General features: G+C 57.1%; 1 protein-coding gene across 1 annotated transcript in view; it reads left to right on the top strand.

Moving 5' to 3' along the window:
• The first annotated feature begins 2,118 nt into the window (after positions 1-2,118).
• Positions 2,119-10,844, top strand: part of CNOT12 (CCR4-NOT transcription complex subunit 12) — a 16,250-nt gene continuing 7,524 nt past the window's right edge. The window contains exons 1-5 of the mRNA XM_019624220.1: positions 2,119-2,229; positions 2,567-2,675; positions 3,725-4,343; positions 7,205-7,314; positions 8,082-9,933. Of these exons, the coding sequence (XP_019479765.1) occupies positions 2,582-2,675; positions 3,725-4,343; positions 7,205-7,314; positions 8,082-9,933 (2,675 nt within the window). The 5' untranslated portion in view covers positions 2,119-2,229; positions 2,567-2,581. The remainder of the gene's footprint in view (positions 2,230-2,566; positions 2,676-3,724; positions 4,344-7,204; positions 7,315-8,081; positions 9,934-10,844) is intronic.

Genomic DNA, 10,844 nt, shown 5'->3' on the forward strand with positions numbered 1-10,844 from the left:
AGCCACCCCAGTCCGCCCCCACTCAGTCTGCGTCCCCAGTCCCTCGTCTGTTCGCCGGCTGCTTCACATCCTGCGTACAGGTCCTCCGCTTCTGCCACCCCCTCCTCCTCCACCCTCTTCTCCTCCTCCTCTTCGGCTGCTGCCATCCCCTCTGTGTCCAGAGCTCCCCACTGGGCCTCTCCAGAAGGCCCCTCGCCCCAGGCTGTTCCGTCTTCCCGTTGGCCCTCCCTCCTCCAGCAGTTAACGTGCTGTCCCTGCCTACCTCTCTGGCCCGGGATCCGGCTGGAGATCCCAGGGACCGTAGGGGCGAACCTGCCTGCGCGGATGCCTCTTGGGGTCCCTCCCCGGGCTGGAGCTGCCCGGCTTCTCCCCAGCCCTTGTGGCAGCCTTTGCTCCTGGGGTCAGCTAGTCTCCCCCTGACTCCTGCGGGGTGGGGGAGAGTGCTGAGAGCCCCTGTGATTCTGCAGCTTTTGGCTATGGCCCTGGTCACCTGGGTTTTCTGGCCAGGGCCTCTGAGCTGCGGTGGCCTCTCCTCAGTTGGGGAAGCTGAGCCCCCACTTCATTTCTGCACCCCCTCATACTGCAGAGGTGCCCATCAGGCCCCCAGGAGAAAGCGTATTTCAGTTCTGGGCCAGTTTGTCCGCATTTCTAACCACCTACACCATGTCCCTTGTAATGATGTTCAAGGACAAGGAAACAATCTGGTGTTTTTATTTTATTTTTTCTATCGCGTGCCCTTCCCCCATGCACACTTGGACTGGCTCTGCACAGTTATTTACCCACCCATAGTGAGCGGTGCTCCGTGGAAGTTGGCTGACCGAGGGAATTGCCAGTTCTGGGTTTCTCTCTACTTAGCTCTTCATTCTCTCTCCCATCTTTGAAACAACTTGGGGCAGTGTCAGAGGTGAGGGGTGGGTGGGTTTTGCAAATGTTGGGCATCAGAGGGCCCTTCTTAGGACTTGATGCTGTTTTCCCAAGCCAGCTGCAGGAGGTGACTTTGAGGAAGGCAGTGCCCATTGGGCTCTGTGCATACCAGGTGATAGGAAATATTCCCCTTCCTTTGTAACAAGAGGGACAGTACTCTGTCCCCGAGTCTGCAAAGCCTGGGGTGGGGGTGCTGTGGGTGGGATGGTGCTCCAGCAGCCAGGATGAGAACTGAGGAGGTGGTGCAGTGTCTGAAGACCAGGTGACATGACTGGGGCCTGTGTGAGTGAAGGAATGGACTGGGGAGAGGAGGAGGTGGTTACCAAGGATGTTAGCTCATGGGTGATACTGAATGGCATTGTACTAATAACGACCAGCATTTATTGGACACTTATTACGTGCTACGCATTATGCCAAGCAGTTTGCATGCATCATCTCCCATAAACCTCCCAATAGTCTCAGTAACTTCATTTATCTCATAGGGAAACTGAGGTTTGGAGAAGTAAGCACGGTGCCTAAGGGCACACAGCGAGAAAGTGGTAGACCTACCTAGCGCTGAATCCCGGTGTGTCAGACCGTGACGCTTGTTCGTGGTGCTGGCTTAGAGGAGGGACACCCATTCGGTTTCTACCATAGGGCTGTGTCACTTCGTTTAAAATTTCTTCTCCCTCAAAACTCCTCAGGGCAAACCTGGGCTGGTGAGGGCTGCCCATAGGCTGTGGCGGTCCCATCCCGACTATTGGAGAAGGGGGAATCCCAGAGAGCTTTCCCCCCCCCACGCCTCCCCACCCCCCGGATGTTCTCAAGCCCTGTCCCATTCTCCCAGCCCAGGCCTGGGCCGGCTCCTCCCTCCTCTGGGCTCTGCTCGGGAAATCCAGTGGGAGGCCATTGCTATGGCAACAGGACTAGGCCCTGGCTTTACCTCATCAAATTCCAAGCTGAAGCCAAAGCGATTGAGAAATTAAAGAAAAAAATGTATTCCAGATGTTTACTTCTTAGTCCTTATTTTTCCGTGTTTGGATGAGACAGCTCTGAGGGAAGCGGCAGTTGGGCAGGGATATGGAAGGAGAAGGGGGGAAGAGGGAACGGGGAACCACTCCCAGCTGCTGGAGGGAGGGAGGGGAGGAGGGGAGCGGAAAGGGGGAGGCAGGCAGTGGGGCGGAGCCCCAGGTTGGGGAGGAGCGGGTTTTTCCCGTCTCCCATGAGGTGATTCACGGAAAGACTTCAGACTTTGGGCCCTCTTGCTCTGCCCCTGAGTAGATACCTCAAGTGGGGCGGCTGGACCCAAGGGGTTCCCTGTGAAGGGTAAGTGGGGTATCTTAGAGAGCCCACCAGAGGAGGAAGAATGGGCGGAATGGGTGGCTACCTGAAACTTCAGGCCTTTGAGGCTCGGGGACCAGACTTGGAGAGGAATCTGGGAAGAGCAGAGGATGTGGCTGCTGGGGACCTCCCGTGACCTCCCTCAGCCCCTCTGAAGTTTCCTCTTCCTGTCCCACACTCTGCCTCTGCTGGGAGCAGGAGGCTTCCCTCGACCAAGCGTGCTGCCAGCGCCCAACTCTCCTGCCTTTTCCTCACGCTCTCTCTCTTCCTGGGTCTTAGGCCACCCCAGCTCACACCCCTCTGCTTCTCAATTCTCACGCAGGCTCTTCCGCATGTGATGAAAGTGTCTGCTCTCAGGGAAGGCGCAGCCATGGCTTCCCCGCCACCCCAGGAGATGGAGGAGGAGCTGGTATCTGCTGGCTCTGAGCCAGGTGCCTATGGGTGCAGGGTGGAGCAGGGTGGCTGGGAGGACGGTGGGGGGGGGCAGAGGCTGAACCCTCCCATTCTGTCTTGGAGGGGGTGGGCAAGTGATAATTCTGTTGAGATGGGATGGGAGTGGGGACGGGGGAGTGTTGAGGACATGCAGGATGAGTTTGAAAGGTTCTCAGCTCCTGGTGAGACCCTTCAGAACTGTTTGAGGTCATCGATGTCTGGCAGATAGGAGGAACAGGCTAACCTTCCAGATGATGTGGATAAAGGCACCTGTTTTAAGAGGAGGAAATAGGGACCCAGAGGAGAAATGGCGTGCACGTGGCTGCTTGAACCCAGGCCTCCTGGCTCCTGTCTAGATTCCTTTCTTAGGCTGAGCCAAATGAGTGGGTGATAGAGGATTCTATTAGAAGGGCCGTGGCCATGAGTAATTCTAAGGTCTTTTATTTGGCTTTGAGAGCCTTACATAGAAGGTAGGCTTCTGGTCTTGTTTTTTTCCCTGTAGCAGATTCACTTCTGTGTGGGTTAGGTCAATAGTAAGTTTGCATTCCTGATCACACACGGGAGGACAGTGGGGAGGTGGCCTGGGTGTGCACTAGGGGAGGGGCAGCTAGGATAAAAAGCTTACTATGGATGGTAGGATAGTAGAGTGTCCTGTAAGAGGACTGGGCTGGATTGGGGAGATGGTGGGCTGATTGCTTGATATGGGTAGGTAGGCATCCATTTATTGGCTCGTTCATTCATTCGTTTGCTAAGAACCCATGCTAGGTGCAAAGTGGAGTGAGTATAAGGAGAAATAAGGTGCCAGCTGGACCCTTAAATAGCTTTAGCTTATGAGGGGGATTTATTAAACATTTTGGGATTGGAGACAGAGGAAGGATGCTTCTGTGATGTGTGTGGAAAATCAAGGGAGACTTCATGGAAGAGGTGACATTTGACTTGTGCTTAGAAGGATGTGAACATTTTGAGCTTATAGGGAATGGGAGATGAAGTTCTGCTTCTTGGTTCTTCCGACAGCCCCCACCCTCACCCAACCCCTTCCTTTTGGTAGGTGACTCTCGGGCCAAACCCCCTATCAAGCCTAAGCCCCGGGCCCTGCCCACAAAGCCAGCTCTGCCTGCCAAGCCCACCCTGCTGGTGCCTGTCGGGCCTCGGCCTCCCCGGGGTCCCTTGGCTGAGCTGCCTTCTGCCCGGAAGATGAACATGCTGGCGGGACCCCAGCCCTATGGTGGCAGCAAGCGTTCCCTACCCTTTGCATCAAGACCAACAGCTGAGGCCTCTACTGGAGAAGAAGCCACCCGAGAGGCTGGGAAAGAAGAGATGCCCCCCTTGACACCCCCAGCTCGATGTGCTGCCCCTGGGGGCGTGCGGAAGGCCCCTGCCCCCTTCCGTCCATCCTCAGAGCGCTTTGCAGCCACCACAGTGGAGGAGATCCTGGCCAAGATGGAGCAGCCGCGGAAGGGAGTCCCTGCCAGTCCTGACCGCCTCTGGGGCTCCCGCCTCACCTTCAACCATGATGGCAGCTCAAGATACGGCCCCAGGACCTATGGCGTGGCTGCAGGTCCCAGGGATGAGGATGGTGGGACACTCTGCAGGGGATGGTCCCAGGAGGGGCCGGCAAAATCCCCTACAGAGTGCCCGGAAGAGCACAGCCAGACCCCCAAGGAGAGGTGAGGATGAAGCGGGTGGCCCCGTTTGGGACTGTGACCTTCACTTACAGGTTAGTTGTGCTGGGAGTGCAGGCAGTCCCTGGTCTAAGTCACAAAGCATCCTGTCAGCGGACGGTGTCATTATTCCTGCGTCCTCTTTACAACTGTCATCCTCTTTACAGAGGTGATGTGTGCTTATGGTAGAGTTCAAATGTACAGTATGGAAGTTTATTTTTAGTTTTTTATACTTAGAGCTGAACTTTTCCTCATTTGATCCACAGCCAGGCTGTTGAGTGAAGGGAATATTAGACCCATTTTAGAGATGAGGAAACTGAGGCTCAAGTGACTTCCCAAGGTTCCTCAGCAAGTAAGAGACAGAGCTGGGGTTTGAATTTAGGCCTGTTTGATTCCAAAGTGTGTGTTCTTAACTGCTAGCTCCTGCTGTGGGTGGAGCAGTGTGCCAGGTGTTGGTGTGTGTGTGTGTGTGTGTGAGGATGAAAAGGGCACGGTCTGCCCGTGAGGTGTCTGATGGGAGTGATAAGACGTGAACACACCTTGATGCCAGGCCAGCTAGTGTCACTGCACAGAGATCACGGCCAGGTTGGAGACTGTTGCATGTAAAACACTTCCCCAGAGTTTGTGCCAGTGTACAGGAAGGCTGGCAAGGAGGTGCCCCTGGGGGGTTGGGGGGGGGCACAGGGCATTGGAGGAAGAGGCTGAGGGATTACAGGTGCCATCAGCTGCGCGGAGGCCATCTTCAGGGCAGGAAGAGTCAGCTCGAGGCACAGTTGGACCCTCTGGGCCCTTGGTGGCTCTGCTGGGCTCAGAGGCTCCCCTCTCCCTGCTGCCGTTGTGAAGGACAGAGCGGAGCCCAAAGCTGAAGGCCCCTGCCCCGCTCTGCCCTCCAGCCCTGCCCTTGTCTCACCTGAAAGTGCCTGGAGGACCGGCCTCCCCATTAACCTTTCCTTGTCCCAGGACAGGGCTCCCAGGCTGGGTTCTCCCATCCCTGGCTCCGAGCAGAGCTTAGGAGGCACAGCTTCAACCTTGGAAAATCACTCCTCCCCCTGTGATCCGTCAAGAAGTATTGGCAGGACAGCNCTGCGCACTGTGTGGCCACACTGGAGGCGTCGAGAGGGTGTGTATTAGCATATCTGAGCCCGATAAAGCACAGGGGCAAGGAAATACTTACCTTTCTCTAACACAATGTTTCCCAAACTTACTTGACTGGCATCCAAGGAGCTCGTGTTCTGAACATCTGACTGAGGGAAATTCTACCCTCTGGAAAGTTGTTCTTTGAAGGAAATTTTGGAGGTTCCTCTGGGAACGAGAAGTCCTTGATAGTAGCTCGGAGCCGTCTGGCCCTGAGCCGGTCTGCCAGGCTCGGGTCCTGATTCCGCCACCACCTCTGACCCTGGGTGAGCTCCTTCTGTTCTCAGGACCTCCGATTCGTCGTCTGTACATTGCGAGTCATTTACTCCCAATACTCACAGGGCTGTGTTGTCGGGCTTAGGAGCCAACACAGGTGAAGTGATGGAGGTTTATCTGGCACATGGTCATCACCGAAAAAATGCTCACCACGTGTAGTTGTACCTGTTTTGCAGATTTGGGTAGATGTGTTCATGAAATGAGGCCCTTGGGGACATTTTTGTCATTTTCTTGTGTGGGACAAAGGTTCCTCCCTTGATGTTCATTGGCTGGAATTTTGCCCAGCACAGCTGTGACGAGACCAGCATGGGGGTAGGAGGGACGTGGGGAGAATGTGGGGAGAGCCCGGACCCCCTCTGCTCTGTGTCGAGGGCCATCTTGTCCTGTTGGGAGTGGTGCTCCTGGGTCCCCCAAGAGCTGCTGCATTGCCCTCTCCCCTCTCTGACCTCCTGGTCATTTCCTGCCCCTCCCGCTGGGCCTGTAGACACCTGTGCGGTCATTTTGGGCTCTTCAGAACATCTGAGAGGACCCAGAGATCACTGAGGCAAGCCCTGCATTCCATGGGTGGGTAAACTGAAGCCCAGGGAGGCAGTGTGACTTGCACGAGGGACCCACAGCCTGGGACTGTGGGCTCCTTCGTGTTCCCTAGGGCCTCAGTCTTGGGGTCATCTGTCTGGATGCTTTTTCTGCCTCTCGGGGTCAAGGCTAGTCGCTTCTCCTTTAGACACATCATTCCAGCTCTAGCCCTGACCTCCCTTATATCAGGTCTTGGAGCCTGACACGCTGGGAAGCTGATTCTTTGCATATTTAGTACATACCATTCCCGGAGTTTGCTCCTGGAGTGGGGGTGGGGGTTAGGGTTGGATAGAGTCCAGCCCTCAGGAAACTCAGAGTCCAGATGGGGAGAGGGGTGTAGATGGTATAAGATGAAGTAAGTCCTCAGGCCAAGAACCTGGGTTAAGGTTGATGGTGATTACCTTAAAAATTGATCAAGCGTTAGCTATGTGCTGGGCACACATGTCTGCCAACAAATCCAGCACTGTCTAGGTACTTCTCTCATCTCCATTTCACAGATGAAGAAACCGAGGCTCAGAGTGGATAAATAACTGCCAAGGCCACAGGCATAATAGGGGGTGGAGCCCAAATCTGTCCTGGAGTGACAGCGCTCTGCCCAGGTCAGGAACTGTTTGCCTGCCAGGGAGGGGTTCAGGTTATAGGTGTTCTGGGTGCTCAGAGGTAGGAAAGCTTCTCCTGAGGTGAAGATGAATGAGTGGGGTTTAGACAGGCCAGCAGCAGGGATGATGCACACAGCACCCTGCCCCCCCCCCCGGGTCTCCCCAGAGCCTATCGTGCAGCTCCCCTGCCTCCTGCCCGCCTGGCATGGGGCCAGGTCTCCCTCGGGATGTGGACCTTCCATCTCCCATCCCCTGTTTCACATCCTCTCAGCTCTTCCCCAGCTACACGCTGCTCTATCCCAGGGAGCGGCTTGGGACAGGGCCTGTGCAGGCTGGGCGGGGTGCTGGTGTCACCCTCTCCTGCCCCGGCCTCCCTGATGTGAAGCGGAAGGGTGAGCTGGCTTTGGGCCCCATCCAAGGCTGCTGGGCTTCTGCTGCTGCCTCCGCGCCCTCCCTCCCTGCCCAGACCGCTTTAATTTCCATCTGTCAGCAGCTTGTGGAAGGACAGACTGACACATGTCCTCTCCCGACCAACCCCCTTCCACCCTGGTACCCACTCGCCTGCCTCACTCTCCTCCCCCTCCAGTCGGTCAGGCACTCAAGGCGTGGCCTCACGGTGTGAGCCTGGGGTGAGCGCGTGTGTCAGTGGGGAGTGATGAATGAACAGCTCACACCTTCCCGCATGAGGTGTGTTGTGAGTGTGTGCAGGGTGTGTCTGTGTGTCAGGGCTGGCAGCTGGACATCGTCACGAGCCCCTTGTACTGTGTGTGTGTGTGTGTGTGTGTGTGTGTGTGTGTGTGTGTGTGTGTGTGTGTGTTGAGGGAGCAGCAGGCAGAAGACACATAAGCTGCAATGAGGTGCAGTGACTCCCTGTTTCTCATTCGCTCAGCAAACGTTTGCTTAGTCCTGCTCCTGGCCGGGCCCTGGACCAGGCGCTGGGGGCACAAAGGCAAAAGGGGCCCCATCTGGGCCCTTGAGCTGTCACAGACTGGCAGTGGGGACAAAGAACCTCGACTCTGAGGCAGGGCTGGCACAGGTGGACCCCTGGGCTTGCAGGGCTGAGAAGGAGTGGTGGCTGGCGGAGGGGAGAAGGCCAGCTTCAGAGGAGGAGTTGAATTGCAGGGACAGGGAGTGGAGGGGTGGTAGGGGTGCTTTCCAGGCAAGGGAGCNGCAGGGGGGCTCACAGCCCAGGACCCGCTGATTGGAAAGCCAGCCCCGCTTGGCACCCAGAGCCAGGATGCGGATGTTCAGGACTGGGAGTTCAGGAAGAGGGATTCCCAGAGCATCTACTCCAGCCGGGCTGTGGAGCTCCAGGACCAGGAATTCGGGAAGAGAGATTCGCTGGGTCCTTACGGCAGTCGGGACGGGAGCCTTCGGGACTGGGAGTTGGGGAAAAGAGATTCCTTGGGCGCTTACGCCAGCCAGGACGTGGACGAGCAGAGCCGGGAGCTGGGGAAGGACGATGACCTCGGCAGGTGTGGCAGCCAGGATGCCGAGGAGCAGGAGTTTGGGAAGAGAGATTCTTCACTTGGCACCTTGGGCAGCCAGGGTGCTGAGCAGCCGGGCCGGGATTTCGGGAAGAGTGCCTGGACGAGGGACTACAGCAGCGGTGGCAGCCCCACGGCTCTCAGCCCCCAGGACGCGGGCTCCGGAACGAGAGCCCTGAGCACCGGGTTCAGTCCCGAGGAAGCCCAACAGCAGGACGAGGAGTTCGAGAAGAAGATTCCGGGTGGCGGAGACAGCCTGGGCAAGGCCAGTGGGGATGCAAGCCGGCCTGAGGAGAGAGAGTCGGGGGGCTTGTTCAGCCCCAGCACCCCCGAGCCGCAGGAGGGGGTGCTGGCACAGAGAGACCAGAGCAGCTGGCAGGTCAGCGGTGCCTGCCAGGAGGGTGGAGGGCTTCAGGGGAGACAGGCCCGGGCCCCGAGCCCAGGCGATGCTGACCAGGAAGGCAGGGAAGTGGGGCAGCGAGGCTGGGCCGGCGACTTTAGCCTCAGTGTCGTCCCGCAGCCAGAGGCGCCCTTCAGCCCAGGGCAGCGAGACTGGAGCAGTGACTTCTGCATGGAGGCTACCAAGAGGGGCCATCAGTTCGGCATCATTGGTAAGGACCGAGTGAGCGGTCCTGGCCTGAGCCCTTCTGGCAAGATTGGAGGTGGCCCCTTTGTGTCTCCTGAGAAGACCTCAGCTGGGCCTGTGGACTGGACTGACCAGCTGGGCCTCAGGAACTTGGAGGTGTCCAGCTGTGTGGCTTCCGGGGGCTTGAGTGAGGCCAGAGAGGAGGCCGTGGGACAGATGGGCTGGTCGGACAGCCTGGGCTTGAGAGACGTGGACCTGGTCAGCCGTTTGGAGACTGGAGGGTCTGAGGAGCCCAGGGGGATTGGAGTTGGGGAGAAGGACTGGACTTCTGATGTTGGGGTGAGGGGCAGAGTTTTGGCTGGGGTGGGGGAGGCAGGAGGCCACAGCCAGGCCAGAGAGAGTGGCGTGGGGCAGATCGACTGGTCAGGTGTGCAGGCCGGAGAATTCCTTAAATCAAGGGAGCGTGGAGTGGGACAGGCAGACTGGACACCTGACCTGGGGCTGAGAAACATGGCCCCAGGAGCAGGCTGCAGCCCCAGGGAGCTTGGGGTGGGCCAGGTGGACTGGGGCAACCATCTGGGCCTGAAAAATTTGGAGGTGCCATGTGACCAAGAGACTGAAGTTTCTCGGGAGCCGCGGGGATGTGGAGTGGGGCAGATGGACTGGACTCAGGACTTGGGGCTCCGGATCACGGAGCTCTCTGGGGCCCCGAGTGAAGCCAGGGAGCATGGGGTCGGAGAGGTCAGCCAGTGCGCAGAGCTGGGCCACAGGGACAGCCCTGGCCTGGAGGCCAGAGACCCCTTGGAGGCCAGGGAGCTGGGAGTTGGTGAGACAAGTGGTCCGGAGACCCTGGGCGCAGGTGATGCCTCACCTTCCTTGGAGACCCATCCTGAAGACCCCGGAATGGAGACAGGAGAAGCCCCCGGCTTCGGAGCCAGGTAAGGGAGCACCATCCTGCTGTGGGAGGGGAGGTGTGATGGCTGTCCGAAAAATTGCAGCCTTTCTGGGGTGGGGGGAGAAATAGCTTTCCCCAAGGACTTTTAGAGTTTGAAAAATTGAGACGGTTTGAATTATAAATTTTTTACTTGTTTTTAAAAGTTGAACTGTGACATGCGTATAGGTTGAGTTCCCTTTTCGAATGGTGAGTGTGACGTTTGAGTTGTTACTCTTTTGCAGCCCATGCTTTAGGCTTCCTTGGTGATTTTGTATTGTGACTGTGCCGGAGCAAATGGTGTATGTCACATCTGTGGATGGTTCCTGGTGGGTTCCACTCTCATGCACAACGGCTGTCCCCCACGCCTCTTGGTTCTGAAGCCACGTGGTCCTGGGCCGGGGACCACGGACGCTTTATTGGACGTAGGAAGGAGGACTCTGTGTCTTCTTGGCCTTGGCCATGGCAGGTCTGGAGTGGACAGTGGCGTTCATTGTCTCAAGAGGTTAGGAACGTGGTGCTTCTTGCCTTCCCTGTCTTAAGGCCCAGAAGAAGCAACAGTGTAACAACCGGAAGAACACTGGGACCTGGCCCGGTGACCTTGGCCTTGTTGAAAAAGAACTTTGCAGAGGAACACACTGGTAGTTTTACAAGTCAACCACAGCCTGTCTCAGAGAGTTTTATGTTCTAAAACCAACTGAGGAGCTTTCATACGAGGAAAAGGTGCAGAAAAGGCATTGCGTCTATTTTGTTAACATTGCCATTCACTGGGATTTGGTTTTATTCTTTTGACTGAGTCGAAAGTTTGACCTTTCCCAACCCTGGAGTTTCTCACTGGCCATGGGAGGAAAAAAAGGGAGGTGAGGGGTGGGGGCTGTTATAAGTGTGTTTGTGGGGGGCTGATGGTAGTGGGGGGGG

Source organism: Hipposideros armiger, unplaced genomic scaffold (genome assembly GCF_001890085.2).
Source record: "Hipposideros armiger isolate ML-2016 unplaced genomic scaffold, ASM189008v1 scaffold_582, whole genome shotgun sequence".
NCBI classification, from domain to species: Eukaryota; Metazoa; Chordata; class Mammalia; order Chiroptera; family Hipposideridae; genus Hipposideros; species Hipposideros armiger.